The 16,364-nt window shown below is 43.5% G+C and overlaps 1 protein-coding gene and 1 long non-coding RNA gene across 5 annotated transcripts in view; both read right to left on the bottom strand.

The window, feature by feature from the left end:
* Positions 1–1,229: 1,229 nt before the first annotated feature.
* Positions 1,230–8,554, bottom strand: LOC132658774 (uncharacterized). Its single transcript, XR_009598784.1, has 2 exons — positions 2,377–8,554; positions 1,230–2,337 (listed from the first exon to the last, which is right to left on the bottom strand). It is a non-coding gene; the product is annotated as an uncharacterized LOC132658774 (long non-coding RNA).
* Positions 8,555–11,356: 2,802 nt separating this feature from the next.
* CLCN4 (chloride voltage-gated channel 4) overlaps positions 11,357–16,364 on the bottom strand; it is a 73,040-nt gene continuing 68,032 nt past the window's right edge. For all 4 annotated transcript variants that reach the window (XM_060407613.1, XM_004021898.5, XM_027963633.3 and 1 more), the window contains one exon: positions 11,357–15,616. In XM_060407613.1, coding sequence (XP_060263596.1) covers positions 15,526–15,616 — 91 coding nt within the window. In that variant the 3' untranslated portion in view covers positions 11,357–15,525. The remainder of the gene's footprint in view (positions 15,617–16,364) is intronic.

The following is a 16,364-nucleotide window of genomic DNA, read 5'->3' as shown; positions in this document are numbered from 1 at the left end:
CAGAAGAGAATATGGATTTAATGGGCATCAGCTGTCTCTGCCACAATCTTATTTTTAGCATTCATGTGTCAGACACCATGCTCAACAAGTTTATATGGATAGAAATGGACTAACATCTTTTACAGTTGAGAACTGAAACTTTCAGACACTGGCTTTTGTCTTTGGGTAAGCCTTAAGTAGGAATGGATTCTTCCAAGAACAAGATGGGACCCCATGAGCAACCTTTGTGGTCATGCCAGGAGGGATGTGCAGATATCCCCCAACACAGCTATGTGTCAACAGCTATGACATGGGGTCCAAGCAGTTTGTTAATAATATGAAGTATTCATCTATGCACAGTATCTATTCTTAAAAACTATAAATTAGTATACTTATTCTTTCAATATCATTCCCCAACATTTTGTCTCAGTCTCCTTGAATCCCCCCAAAATTAACCAGGGTGCAAATGGTGTCAGGATTTGCCCACAAACTCAACATCTCCCTGTGGGAGCATTTGTGCTGGTCAATTTCAGCCATGCTGAATGTCACGGCTGAAAACCACTTCAGGAACCATTTATCTAAAGATGACAATGCTCTACTTACAGGTCTATTTTTATTACCCTTCAGACACAGCTATGAGACATGTCTTTTGGATTTTTCTACTGCTGTTTAGTTGTTCAGTCATGTCTGACTCTTTGTGACCCCATGGACTGTAGCCTGCCAGGCTCCTCTATCCATGGAATTCTCAAGGCAAGAATACTAGAGTGGGTAGCCATCCCTTCTCCAGGGGACCTTCCCAATCCAATGATCGAACACAGGTCCCCTGCATTGCAGGCAGATTCTTCACTGTCTGAGCTACCAGGGAAACCCAATTTTTCTACTAAGTAAAGAGAATTACTTCAAGTTCTTAAATTTAAAAGAGAGAAGATCTATTAACCAAATCCAGAAATACTGAAATTTAATCTCTTTTTTATTCTCTCTCAACACTAAACACCAAAAGAACTTTCCAGTTACTAGGGAATTTTCCCCTTTGATGTGACATGTTCAGTAAAGCCATGGGCATGGATTTCCTGAGCTGTTGGTCTCTGTGGAATTTAGAACCTGCCACGCTTCTTTGTAGGTTGAGTTTGATCAAAGATACACCAGGGCACAGATTCTTCAGACTGCACTTTCAGAATCATTCTTTTCAAGTTCACGATCCCTCAACCCAGCAGCCCTTCTCAGGCCATGAAACACCAAGCCAATTACCATTTTCTGTTGACATGGAGTGTTTTATGTGACATTTTACACAATGACAGATGGGTCTCTTCTGGGGAAATGCTCTGTGTCTTTAGAAAACTCTGCCAGGATTATTTTCTTGATTTATTCTAAAAGGTCACAAGTAAGGAACAGGTCTTTAGCACTTATCTGTTCTTCAAAAACACGTAATGGTTATCAATATACAAAATACTAGAAGTGACACTGAAGAAAGATCTTGGAGACATCACTCTTTGACCTTGAGAAACTCACAGATTTGACCAAGAAAGCTAATCTCAGTTTTTCACCTTCAGAACTCCCACTTTCAGAATCAAAACTCTATGTGTATTAGTTCTGGGCTGAAAAATCAAACAAAACCACAAGTGATTGCATCTGCTTCTAGATACTGTACTTTGGAACTTAAAATGAAGGTACCCCATAAAGCGAGGCCTGCTCTTGTTAACTTTCAGGGTCCAACTTGAATGTCAAAGTGCAGACTTGAAACCATCATGAGCTCACACGGTCCCACCCATCCTGGAAACAGCATATGCACTGCAGTTTCATTCTGTAGGTCCAGTAATTGCAAAGCAAAAACCCAAATCAGATGATGTGATTTCACCCAACAACAGCCCTTTCTCGGAGTCTGTAATCACTGTTTATACTTTCCCATGTCAGTCTGCGGGAGTCCCCCTCTCTCTGCTTTTCTTCTCCTGTTGGCAGCTGGTTCTGTGAACATTTGGTTGAAACAAACATTCTTTCCCAGGGCATGAATGTCTGTCTCCTTGATCTGGGGCATCAGCGCATAGCCCTGAATTCCGTACGTCTTGGTGAGGTTTTTCAGATCAGGAATGTTGATGCTTTGGAGAAGGGGAGGCTTCAAGAGGGACAGGGTGATGCTGGACTCTTCACCCCCCACCCGTGCCACACCAAGGTGTCCCTTCCCCTTGATAAGCCTTGACTGACGATGCCTCTCCATTTTGGAGCTCACATTACAATATGACTTCTGGGGCCTTTGAAGTCCCAGCTGCAGGAACCAAAGAACTGGAGTGATTAGGGGGCCAGCCCTCTCCAGGAAGGGGGTAGCTGCACACTTGAATATGAAGTGCAATTAAAAAGGAGCACCTAAAAAAAAAATAAAAAAATAAAAATAAAAAGGAGCACCTGGGCTGAAATTGAAGCAAGGAATGTGACTTTGGATCCAAGGAGAAGTGGGCTCGTTGTAATCACGTAAGAATGCTCATCTCCACAAAGTGCTTGATTCAGAAAAACCCCAAAACTTAAAAAAAAAAAAAAGCAGAACACCCTCTGACTTGCCAGCACATTAAAAGAATGCAAGGATTCTTGCGGACACCTTCAGGGTTGCTCACAATAACATTAACTTAGCAGAGGCTCCACCCAGGACAATGGTGAGACCTTTTTTCACTTTTCATCGTCCTGGTGTTTTCCTAGTTCCCCAAACGCCCATAGATTCTTATTACATCCCTTCTCATACTCATTTTGCCTGGCCACACCCTCAGCTAATTTCCCAGAGGCAGTGCCTGTTCCCATGTGTTGCTAGTGGTAAAGAACCCATCTGCCAGTGCAGGAGACATAAGAGACATTGGTTTGATCCCTGGATTAGGAAGATGCCCTGGAGGAGAACGTGGCAACTCACTTCAGTATTCTTGCCTGGAGAATCACATGGACACAGTAGCTGGGCATTCTATACTCCATAGGGTTGTGAAGAGTCGGACATAACTGAAGCAACTTAGCATGCACACACGCAGTGCCTGTGCGGGGGATGGGGGAGTGGGTGTGTGGGAGTAGGGGATAAGGGGGCGTGTATGTTCTGGTTTTAACATCTTACCTCCATCACAACTCGCCCATCACTTTGACCAGAGGATCTAAAATTAGACCTGCATCTGAATCAGCTGTTAAAACTCAGATGCCTGGGTTCTGTCCCCAGACTTTCCAATTCTCTAGGTCCAGTCTTGGGCAGAAAATTTGCATTTCTAACAAACTGCTGGAGGATCATGATGCTGTTGGTCCAGGGACTACACTCTGAGAATCACTGGGTTAGACCAACCAGTTCAAATCAGAGACTGAGTTAAAGTGATATTGAGTCATATTGAGGGAAAAGTTCCTGGACTGAAAGTCAACAAGAAGAACCAAGTCTGAGCTCTAGTCAGGCCCCCAATAAGCTCGGCCAACTTGGGCAGGACTTTGCAATCTTGATCACACTATAGAATACCTGGCAGCCATTTATCAAGTTAATGCCAGGCCCACCCAAGATGGACTGAATCAGAACCTCTGGGTGATTTCCATGTGCTTTAACCTCTCCAGGCCTCAGCTCTGTCTTCTAAACAATAGGGATAGTAATTTTTACCCCATAGAATCACTGAGGGGAAAAACACAAATATTAAAACCCCTTTGTAGATACACAGATGGCCCAAAGACACATGAAAAGATGCTCATCATCGCCAATTATTAGAGAAACGCAAAGCAAAACTACCATGAGGTACCACTTCACGTGGGTCAGAATGGCCATCATCAAAAAATCTACAAACAATAAATGCTGGAGAGGATGTGGAGAAAAGAGAACCCTTCTGCATTGTTGGTGGGAATGTAAGTTGGTGCCATCACTATGGAGTACAGTACGGAAGTTCCTCAGAAAACCAAAACAGAATTACCATATGATCCAGCAATCCCATTCCTGAGCATAAACCCAGACAAAACTCTAACCCAAAAGAGATACATGCACCCCTATGTTCAGAGAAGCATAATTTATAAGAGCCAAGACATGGAAACAACCTAAATGTCCACCAACAGAACAATGGATAAAGAAGATGTGGTACACATACACAACAGAATATTATTCAGTCTTAAAAAATGAAATATAGCCATTTGCAGCAACATGGATAAACCTAGAGATGATCATACTAAAAGTTAAGTCAGAAAGAGAAAGACAAATATCGTATGATATAATTTGTATGTGGACTCTAAAATTAAAAAAAAAAACCCAAACACACACAAATAAACTTATCTATAAAACAGAAACAGACTCACAGAACTAGAGAACAGACTTGTGTGATTGCAAAGGATAAGGTGGTACAGGAGGCATGGGCTGGAAGTTTGGAATTGGTGGGTGCAAACTACTATGTATAGCATGGATAAACAATAAGGTCCTACTGTATAGAATGGGGAGCTACATTCAACATCCTGTGATAAATCATAATGGAAAAGAATCTGAAAAAGAATGTATATATGTAAAACTGAATCACTGGTGTACAGCAGAAATTAACGCAATATTGTAAAACAACTATGGGCTTCCTTTGTAGCTCAGTCAGTAAAGAATCTGCCTGCAATCCAGGAGGCCTGGGTTCGATTCCTGGGTCATGAAAACCTCTTGGAGAAGGAAATAGTAACCTACTCCAGTATTCTTGCCTGGAGAATCCATGGACAAAGACTGTCAGGCTACAGTCCATGGGGTCGCAAGAGTCAGACAGGACTTAGCAACTAAACCACCACCAAATCAACTATACTTCAATAAAATTAACTCTTAAAAATTAAAAAAAAAAATTATACCTTCATAAGTGACAAAGCACCAGTCAAATGCTAGCTATTACATTTCCCTTGCAGAAAACATTTCAATTTTAATTGAGCTTACCAATACCTCTATTAATATTTAAGTCAGAACAGATATCTCTGGCAAAAGTTAATCTCTTGGAGGAGAGAAAAGCTTTTCAACACATTCATCTTGCTCCACCAACACACAGGCCTCTCCTTGCTTCTGTTTTGAAAACATGTCTTTGTGTTTTCCACCCAGTGCAAGGAAGAAAGTTCAATTACTCTTGGTGGTTCGCCAGTGGTTTGGTGACCCTAATTAACTCTAAGCCAGGAGTTGGCCAACTTTTTCCGTAAAGGGCCAAATAGTAAATCTTTGAGGCTTTTCAGGCTATACAGTCTCTGCTGCAACTACTGAACTCTGCCTTTGTGGCTTGAGAGCAGCCACAGACAATTCGCAATGAATGGGCATGGCTGTGAGCCAATAAAACTTTATTTACAAAGACAGGTGGCAGGCTAGAGCTGGCCTGTGGGCTGCAGTTTGCCAACCGTCTCTCTCAACTTACGGTAAAGTCACAAAAAAGTTCAAGTTAGCAGCTCGGTATCTTCCTAACAAAATGTCATGAGCAAAAAGCTGTTTTCTCTCCATGCGCGCGCGCGCACGTGTGTGTGTGTGTGTGTGTGTGTGTGTGTGTGTGTGTGTGGAGAAAGTGGGAGATATCTGGCAAAGGAGGACAGGGAAAAGGACAGAACTGGCTGAAAGTCAAGTCACTTGCTTCACAATTGCTACCTGGTGTAAGCTGTGTGCCCAGGTAAGGTGACTATAGCCTTCACCGGTGGCCCATGTTAGGTTTTTTGAAAGCAACAAAGACTTACTGGACAGCACAGGAAGCTCAATATTCTGTGATAACCATATGAGGAAAGAATCTGAAAAAGAATGGATATATGCATATGTATAACCGAATCACTTTGCTGTACATCTGAAAGTAACACAACATTGTTAATTCAACTATACTCAAATCAATAAAAAACTTCTAAAAACTTGAAAAAAGCAGAAGCCCCTCTCCCATTCATCTGTGTTTTCTGTTTAAAGCTGGGGGCGCACTTCCCAAGCCACCAGGCACAGCAACGCCTGTCCCCAGACCTTGGACTCCCCACCCCATCCTTGCCTGACACAAGGCACTTCCCCCTTCTCCCCTTATCCCAGCTTTATGAAAAACTCACCTAAACACCACCAAACATGGTCCCTTTGTCTGGGCTTCATAAATGTCAATGCTCACTTCTACAGAATTCAATTGTAGGGAGGCGGGGGGGTGGGATTTGCTCCCCCCAACACATTCACCTTGGCACTGTCCAGACATTTGGGGTTGTCCCAACCAGGGGGATGGCTGCTACTGACACCTAGTGGGTAGAGGCCAGGGATGCAGTCAGACAATTTCCAGTGCATGGGCCCGCCCCAAGAATGATGGAACCCCTAAGGCTACTAGCATTGCGGCTGAGAAACCCTCAGGACAGAGGTGACTGGGAAAGTCTGGGGACTGAGAAATGGGATTCAGGGACCTCACGCCAAGTTTCACTCCACCACGTTTCTCTGGACAGGCTCCTTCAGTGCCTCAGTCACTGAAGCCACCGCTGTTTCTTTCCCTGGAAGTGAAAGAATCTTGGAGAACTGTGGATCTCAGAGCTGGAAGTGAACTCATGAGACCTGTCACCTAGGGCTGTTGTTTAGTCGCTAAGTCGTGTCCAACTCTGTGACCCCATGGACCGTAGCCCACCAGACTCCTCTGTCAATGGGATTTCCCAGGCAAGAACACTGGAGTGGGAAGCACTTCTCAAACTTAACTCTGCACACAAATCCCTGAGGATCTTGTTCAAATGCTGATCTGACTCAGTAGACCTGGGAGGGACTTGGAACTCATTTCTAACCAGCTGTGGGATCTACACTCAGCTAATCCCTAGATATCTTACAGGTTATGAAGCATAAGGAAATGTCCCTGCCTCACAGAAAATGTGCTTAAAGTTCATTAAAGGGGCCTCGCTTCTTCCAGGTCACTCACACAGAGATTCTGAAAAGAAACAAAAACAGACACTCTGGATGCCATAGTTACAACTCTCTAAGACTAGTCTGGGGAACCCCATGAGACAGAACTTTCCAGTTTAGTTAAGCACAGAATCCACTCTCTCCCTTGGGCACCCGGCAGAAATACTGAATCTTGGAAACACTTGAGGAAGGGCAACCCCACCACATGCAGACCTGCTCTGAGACCCTCTACTCCATGGAGCAGGGCTTCCCAGGTGGCGCTAGTGGGAAAGAACCTGCCTGCTGATGCTAAAGATATGTAAAAGGTGCGGGTTCCATCCCTGGGTTGGGAAGATCCCCTGGAGGAAGGCATGGTAACCCACTCCAGTACTCTTGCCTGGAGAATGTCATGGACAGAGGAGCCTGGCAAGCTAGTTCACGGGGTCATAGAGTCAGACACAACTGAAGTGACTCAGCACTCCATGGAGCAAAAACTCGGTGCTGGGCAACTCCCTGGAGAGTTCCTTGGTGATGATGTAAACCACCCACAGCCAGTCCTAGAAAGGCTCAGGTCTCTCTGTGGACCGACAGAAGTTTGAGAAATGTCAGAAAAAGAAATCATCGGAAGGGAGCTAGCACCAATTTCCACTTGGTTCAGAATCCCTGGCAGGACACAAGTCAGGGAGCCCTGGGGGCAAGCCTGAGGCATGAAATGAACATGGAGCCACGCAGTAGGAAGGGAGGGAGGAAAGATGTTCTACTTGCAGCAGCAGCCCTGGGACTCAACCTGTCAAGCAGCCTGCGGACTGAAATTTACGTGTGTGTTTTCAATTTCTCTGACAGAATCTGTTTGGATTGAGGATGGCTGTTTAATCTTTGAAATATGTGTTCCATCACAAATGCTGGAATCACAGAGAAATTGCTCCCTTCATTCTGGGAGCCAAACCCTGACCAAAGGGGTTTGGAAATCCCCACAAGGTGCTCTTTGGTTATTGCTCATTCAGAAAGAAAAAGCCGTTTCTCTAATGAAACGCAGTGCTGAGGAACTGCCAGAAATAGATGCTCCCTACCTGCTTTCCCAGATGGTAGCTTCTTTCTAGCCAATTAACTACCAGTGAACTGGGGAAGCACTGTAACAACAGGCATGCTGGGCTCCCCTGGGCTCAGCCAGAGCATGGAGTCCTGGGAGGACATGAAACTCTGCCCGTCTTGATTCACGAAAGCCCAGAAAGAAGCCTGCCTGACCCAGACACTTTATTTGCAAGGTCATTCCGGTTAGCTTGAGCTAGAATTAAAACTGGTGGGTTGCCACCTTTCGGACAACTGTTAGTTCATTCTCCCTGCTCTGGCTTCTAACTACTTAATGTTGAAGGAAGTGCTTCCCAGGTGGCTCAGTGGTAAAGACCACATCTGCTAATACAGGAGACGCGGGTTCAATCCCTAGGTCAGGAAGATGCCGTGGAGGAGGAAATGGCAACCCACTCCAGTATTCTTGCCTGGGAAATCCCATGGACAGAGTAGCCTGGCGGGCTACAGTCCCTAGGATCACCAAGAGTTGGATGCGGCTGAGCATGCACATTGAAGGGAAATAGCCAAAACCTATAAAAGGCTAATGAGACATCTTTCTATATTAATACCATGCCACAGTCAGGTTTCTCTGTCTGCAAGAGTAGTGGGTATAGGGTTTTATACTGTCTGAAAATAAAGTAAGTTAAACAGTCTAGTCGGAGAAGGCAATGGCACCCCACTCCAATACTCTTGCCTGGAAAACCCCATGGACAGAGGAGCCTGGAAGGCTGCAGTCCATGGGGTCGCGAAGAGTCGGACACGACTAAGCAACTGGACAACGATGAAGGGAAGGCAAAGAATGGGGTGGAAAGGCTAAGAGGTGGAGATTCTGGAAATTGATGGTTTCTGTCTGCTTTTGTATTTTTAAGAGTTTTGGTTCAAGGCCTACACAGTCTTCCAGGCCAGTGATGAAGTCAGTAACATCCCTTAAGAGAGCTGAGATTTTGGTTCTTCTGTTTGCTTTGTTTCATTTTTGTTTTGGGGGTGGAGGGAATGACTGAAAGAGTTGGTGGGAAAGGCAACTGGTTAGTTCAATTTTTGTTTATTTTTAGCAGTCTTAAAATGTCTTATGTCCATTAACTACACAAAATTAAAGTAACTTCCAGTTAAACTTACTGGGAGGACTGCATAACATGAAAAGGCTATAACATTTACCATTTGTATGGTTTATTCCAGGCCAAGTGCTTTACACTAATTAACTCTCACAACCACATCTCTAGTGAAGAGCACTGACCTACTCTACAGTAATGGGGAAACCCAGGCTCAGAGAGGTATGATTCTTTAACAATGTCACACACCCAAGAAGCTACAGAGCTGGAATTCAAGGGCAGTTCTACAGGCATCTAAGTCAGCATGACTCCCTGAAAACCCAATGCTGAAATTCTGTTAGAATGTTGGTTCTTTTTGCTCTTCAGACACCACTCAGTTCAGTTCAGTTCAGTTGCTCAGTCGTATCTGACTCTTTGCGACCCCATGAATCGCAGCACGCCGGGCCTTCCCTGTCCATCACCAACTCCCGGAGTTCACTCAAACTCACCTCCATCGAATTGGTGATGCCATCCACCCATCTCATCCTCTGTCGTCCCCTTTTCCTCCTGCCCCCAATCACTCCCAACATCAGGGTCTTTTCCAATGAGTCAACTCTTCGTATGAGGTGGCCAAAGTACTGGAGTTTCAGCTTCAGCATCAGTCTTTCCAAAGAACACCCAGGACTGATCTCCATTAGAATGAACTGGTTGGATCTCCTTGCAGTCCAAGGGACTCTCAAGAGTCTTCTTCAACACCACAGTTCAAAAGCATCAATTCTTCAGCACTCAGCTTTCTTCACAGTCTAACTCTCACATCCATACATGACCACTGGAAAAACCATAGCCTTAACTAGACAGACCTTTGTTGGCAAAGTAATGTCTCTGCTTTTCAATGTGCTATCTAGGTTGGTCATAACTTTTCTTCCAAGGAGGAAGCGTCTTTTAATTTCATGGCTGCAATCACCATCTGCAGTGATTCTGGGGCCCCCAAAAATAAAGTCTGACACTGTTTCCACTGTTTCCCCATCTATTTCCCATGAAGTGGGACAACACTAGACCACAGGAACTTCCAGGCATGGCTTTAATATCACAGATATGCCAATGGCTTGATTTCCATCTCCAACTCTAATGATTCCCCTGAACTCTGGACTGGAATGTCCAACAGGTATCTCCAGTGTAGCACTTCCAAAATGGAGCTATTCACCGCTACTAGCCCACCTCAGTAGATGGTGACCTAGCTGTACCATTTCATATCCATCCCACAATAAATCTGCTGGTCCTGCCTTGGAAATACAACCAAAATTCAAGAACCTCTCTGGGACAAGCCTCTATCCCAGCTCACCTATTTGCAATAGCTTCTGGGCTTGCTATAGAACAGCCAGAATGGTTTGTGTACCAGGCAAATCCAATCACATCCTTCCTCTGAATTCTGTATCTTTCCCTGGCCTTCCATGATGGAGAAGCATCTCCTTCATCTCCTCCTCCCTGACAGGAAAAACAAAACCAACTTTAAAACCTCCACTGCCTCCCCAGGCTCCATACCCTGTAGCTACTCACCGCTGGTGGCCCTTGATATCACCCCAGGCCTGCTTTATGAAGGACAGTTGCTCGTGTGGGCCACCCTGCTGAGGGTGATCCTCCTAAGCTGTCCCTGTCGAAGGGGGCTCCCCTCACTGCCTCTTCCAGGTCAAAGATACATGAGCATTCTTGGTGCTTTTTTTTTTTTTTTTTTCAAATTTTCTGTAAAGTTGACCATTTCAAAATACAAAACTGGTCAGGAAGGATGAAATTCAAACCCACCAGGCTAAGAACAAGGGATTTAAAAGCTGAGCCAAGCTCAAGTCCCAATCTCGCACGACAATCTTAAGAATGGATCTTTAACCTTGCCAGGCACTTCCACAGTCACCAGAATCAGGTTTTGAAGGTTCTCCAGGGTAGCAACAGGCTGGGATATCGCAGCCTCTCTTCCATTTTACAACATGCTGCTTGAGGACTCATGCTCATTTCATTTTTCAAAAACCCTCCTGCACTGTTTGTGGGAATGTAAACTGATACAACCACTATGGAGAACAGTATGAAGGTACCTTAAAAAACTAAAAATTGAACATATATGATCTAGCAACCCCACTTCTGGGCATATATCCAGAGAAAAACATACTTTGAAAAGATAAATGCACCTCAATGTTCATTGCAACACTATTTGTAATAGCCAGGACATGGAAGCAACCTAAATGTCCACTGACAGAGGAATGGATAAAGAAGATGGAAAGAAGATGGAATAGATAAAGAAATAATACAATGGCATATTACTCAGCCATAAAAAAAGAATGAAATAATGCCATTTACAACAACATGATAGACCTAAACATTGTTGTACTGACCGAAGTCAGTCAGACAGAAGAGAAATACATGGTATCACGCATACCTGGAATCTAATTTTAAAAAAGATACAAATGAACATACTTACAAAACAGAAACAGACTCAGATTTTGAAAACAAATTTATAGTTACCAAAGGGAAAAGGTGAGGGGAGGGATAAATTAGGAGTTTTGGATTAAGCTATACACACACTAATATATATAAAGTAGATAACCAACAAGGAGCTTCTTTTTAGCACAGGGAACTCATCTACTCAACACTCTGTCATAATCCACAAGGGCAAAGAATCTAAAAAAGAATGAACGTGTGTATAACTGAATCACTTCGCTGTATACCTGAAACTAACACAACACTGTCAATCAATTATACTCTAATAAAATTTAAAAAAATAAAAAGTTTCTTTAAAAATACAGAGTTCAAAAAAATAAAAAATAAAAATACAGAGTTCAAACATACAATGTTTAGTAATTTGCCAATGTTTATACAGAGTGTTACAATAATTAAAAAAAAAAACAACACATTGCTATGTCATCATTCCAACACCAAACGTGAATGTATTTCTTTCCCAGCACAACTAGAACTGCAAATAAATAGTGAGACCCACGTCAGTGAAAATGGAGTCTGGTTCATGTTCCTCAATGTAGACAGGGACAAGCTCCCTCCTCATGTCAACCATTTCAAAGGTTAGAAGCAGAGTCTAATAAAACACTGTCCACATGAAATGAAAATGAAGACATAATATTACAATTACTTGAAATTCAATAGTTCTCCTCCTTGAGTTTCTCACCTTTTCTAGCTCAGCATCGGAATAATGAATACAATGAATGCTGAACAGATTTTGCATGTGTTGATAATTTAAAGGAAACGGTTCTCACCTAAGTGAAACAAACTGCTGGAAATTTTTTTCAGTTTCTGTGACTTATTAGAGCCCAAAAACAAACAAACAAACAACAAAAAAAAACCTATTGACATGTCCTCTCCTTTATCAAGTCATCTAGAAATTTCAAATAGAGAACTATGAGATTGCCACAGCAAACACTGAATATGGATTTGCTTCTAGCACACTTGCCTTTCCGTAAAAGCCATATGCACATGGGCATTCCCAGGGGATGTGCTGAAAAACACAAGAAATCCACATGTCACATTCAGGATGCTCTTTATTTGCCATCTGTCCTTCTACAACACATTCCTTCAGTGATAGAAAAAGACAGCAAGAAGTAGGTCAATGTGCCTCATTACGGAACTCCTTTTCCATTACATATTTATATTTTATTCACATAAAAAAATCTATTCAGAGAGAACCCAGAAAGTTCTACAAATGTCTACAAACTTTGGTTCTGGAAAAAGAAACAAAAACAGTATTCAACGTGAGTCAGAGTTCCAGATCTACTCATCTCGTTCACCAGATCACCAGGTAAAGTGGACGAAGTTCTACACGCGGATACAGCGCACTTCAGAATCCCCATCCACATGCAACAGAGGGCCCAGCGGCATGTTCCCTGTGAGTCTGTCTGAGGCCGGGGTCAATGGCTGGTCAGGGCTCCAGGGGAGCCAAGCAGTTGGCTCTGGCAGTGGCGCTACAAGGGCCCCATCCCAGCCCTGACCTGGCTGTCTAGTGCTGGCCCTCTGAGCCCCAGTTGACTCTAAGCTAAGGACTGGGGGAGAGGACATGACCATGGTTGACCTCAGCCCAGAGTCAACTCCCTCCTCCTCTCCTCTCCTCTCCTCTTCCCAGGCCTCAGCTGGAGGAGGGGGCATTCTGTGGTTTTACTGAACTTTGGCTGTCTGTTCACTGTTTTGTGTTCCCTTCTGAAGCTCCAGGTTTCAGCTAACAGGGTGTCCTGGATTATATAAATCCAGGCTATGACTAAAACTCTTTGAAGAGCCTATACGGGATTAAGAGGGGAACTACATTAAGACTTTTGAGGACTGAAAGCCCAGGAGAATCCAGCTTCACTCGCACTGTTCCACAGAAACCTCAACAGCAACAAAACATTATGACCCACGTAGGTCCTGTGAGTGCGACCACAAATGTCATTCTCTTATAGGACCTAAGATTATATTCTACTACCACAGACTGACCGTCCCACACTGAAGTGGCTATCTGCTATTATTTGGAAGGAGGCCAGTTAATTACAGACACATATTCCATACTTTTGTCAGCGGGATCTGACTTCAACTCCTTTAAGTTTTCAATCAGGTTAAACCCATCAGTATATTTTCTTGTATCTACCAGAAGTTTCACCAAAACCCTCTTATAGTTGGGTTTCTCTCCAGAATAAACATTTTTTATTAGGGCTAAGAAAGAATGGCTTCTAATTGGGAGTGCCAGGTCAAATCCAAGAGGGGAGGGGGCAGTAAGGTCACAGGAGAGTGACTGACGTCAGCAAGACAGAGTGGGAAGATGGCAGGGAGAACAATGACAAACATACAATGACAGCATCCAATAGAGCAGACACCATCCCCTCCCAAGGGCCAATCCCCTTTCCTTATTCAGAGAGTTTCAATCTCATTGAGTGCAACATGCCTACACAGCTAAATACTCTCCTTCCCAGACTCATGTGCAATGGGGGGGGACCAGAATTTCAGCCAATGGAGGTAAGCCAATTATCTCTAGGAAAGCTCTGTGTGCCCCCCCCACACACACACACACACAATACACCTTGTCACCTGCGTCTTCATTCCTCTTCCAGCTTAGAGAGCAGTTATCAGACCTGGCAGGTCAGTGACCATCTTGTGACTACGAGGTAGGAAGCCAACGGGTAAGGGGTAAGGATGTGGAGAAAAAGTACCAAAGGCCACAAGTCATCAAGGATACCGTGGAAACAGTCCTGGGAGCCCACCTCCAGGTTTCTTAGTCCACTCTTCACTGTGTGTTTTCTATTATTTGCAGCCAAATGCACACCTGATACATCAAAAGCCAATGATGAGACTGAAAAGGATGAGGATGACTCAGGGAAAAGGAAAGAACAAAGACAAAAGGGAAAGGACAAGGGGCATCAATCTTACCGAGGTCACCCAGTGGACCTAAGAAACATAGCTTAATTCTTTCCCACAGACACGACCGAAGTCCTGACTAAAAGAATAAATGTATCATTACGTTCAACTCAAAGATGCTCAAATTGGCTGTCTCAAATTTAACTCTGTCCTCCTGTGCTCTGATTGCTAATATGAAAGTGCATGCTTATACATTAAAGCTGGATGTTTTGCATCCTACAGAGAGGAGAATGGAACAGATTTAGAATCAATTTAGTATTTCTCTTACAATCCATTTGGAGGAGTTCCCACTGAGAACTCATCTGCCTCACCCTCTCGGCAGCCGTATTTAATAAGATCTGAGGAGAAAAATAAGCACTAACACTGGGTAGTCTATTTTGACACTTGTATATGCTATTTGGAAATTTAAGTCACTATGGCAAGCTGGCAGAATATAGGACATGGCCCTTGGAAAGCGCTAGACTGATCAATATTTAAGAATGCACAGGCAACAGCAATAAATGAAGCAGATGCAATGGAGATGCAAATCAATGATGGGTATGTATACCCTCAAAATAAGGACAAATCTTTCTGTGGCACGAAACAGCGCAGCACCAAATGCTCAAAAGTTCATCATGCACCCCCAGGTGCTGGTCTTGCAGAGAGAAATGTTTTCTTCATACTCAACATGGCAGAAGACCCAATCTTGGTTCAGAAACTGAGGGATAAGCAACAAAACAGGCTGAGAACAGGAGCCAGCAATGGCTGGTCACAAGTGAACCCACTAGCATACTTGCAGCTTTCGCTATGTTCACATTTAATTTCTTTTTCTTTTCCAACAAAGTAAGTGCAAATATCTTTAGTCTGATTCAGTAACATAGCAGCCAAACCTCAGGAACCAATAAATAAGGACACTGACATGCCAATACCCCTTGGCCTTTCACATTCAAAGCTTTACCAACACCAGCCTGCAACAGAAGGGGCAAATGTTTCTTGACTCAGCAATTGTGTTCCAGATCCTTGTACAAACCACATCATTTACCCCCACCCACATGCCCCCACAGCAGTTACTAAACTCACAACACAGCTTGAAACTCATAAGGGGTTAAAGCTATAAAATGCCTACTCATAGATGTATATTTTTTTAAGTTTCATTCTTTTCCCCTTCCTTTCAAACAAAGCTTTTGTTTCCACTGCTCCCAGTGCATGACAGTTCATTAGGATAATAACTATCATTTGTTTATTTCTTTCTAATGATACAGTTGTATTTTTCTCAAAGAAACTACCATCTTGTTTCTAATTAAACATGATGGATTCAGGGTCCTGGTTTGCCATCTGGGCCATATGTCTCAGAACATCTTTTTTCGTGATGATGCCAAGAAGTCTCCTGGAGAAGAAACAAAATAGAGAAAAAAGGTCAGCCTTGCAATATTGATTCACACATCTCTCTGATCCCCAGAGCCCTTCCCACCTGGGCACAGAGAGAGACCACATTTCCCAGCTATCCTTGCAGATGGGTAGGGCCAACTGAGAGAGCTCTGGACAATGGCATGTGGGTGGAGGTGAGTGATGCCCCCCCTAAGTCACCTGCACATTTCCTCTCTCATTTGATGGTTCCAGACAGAGGAGCCAGTAAAGGACTCTGAGGTCACAGAGGATGAATCGGGAGCCATCAGATTCAAAGACCTGGACCCTGGGATGACTGTGTGGTACAGAGCTCACACCTGCTGCAACTCACACTGGATGTGAGTGACATGGGAGAAAAATCAACCTTTATTGTGTTTGGCCACTGATATTACAGGCTTGCTTATTATTGCAGTAAGCCTATGATGACTAATATATACTCACCCAATTTTTAAGAATATAATCAGTTAAAAAGGGCTTACAAAAGCCAATGTCAAAACTTGATCACACTGCAGAAATCCCATGTGTAAGGCATTTTAAGTCTAAGAAGTTTTAAGTATAACAATTGGTTCAATTTTAAACCTATCTTACTGGAAGGGTAAAGTTTGGCATTCATGTCTGACTATTTATATAAATTACCTCCTCTTCCAAAGTTCCATGGCTGTCCCCTTACCAAAACAATGCCACTTCCCAGAGCCCCTGGTATAGGGCCACCTATACTATAAACTGTC

This window comes from Ovis aries, chromosome X (genome assembly GCF_016772045.2).
Source record: "Ovis aries strain OAR_USU_Benz2616 breed Rambouillet chromosome X, ARS-UI_Ramb_v3.0, whole genome shotgun sequence".
Taxonomy (NCBI): Eukaryota; Metazoa; Chordata; class Mammalia; order Artiodactyla; family Bovidae; genus Ovis; species Ovis aries.
This window is presented reverse-complemented; position numbering and strand designations above follow the sequence as displayed.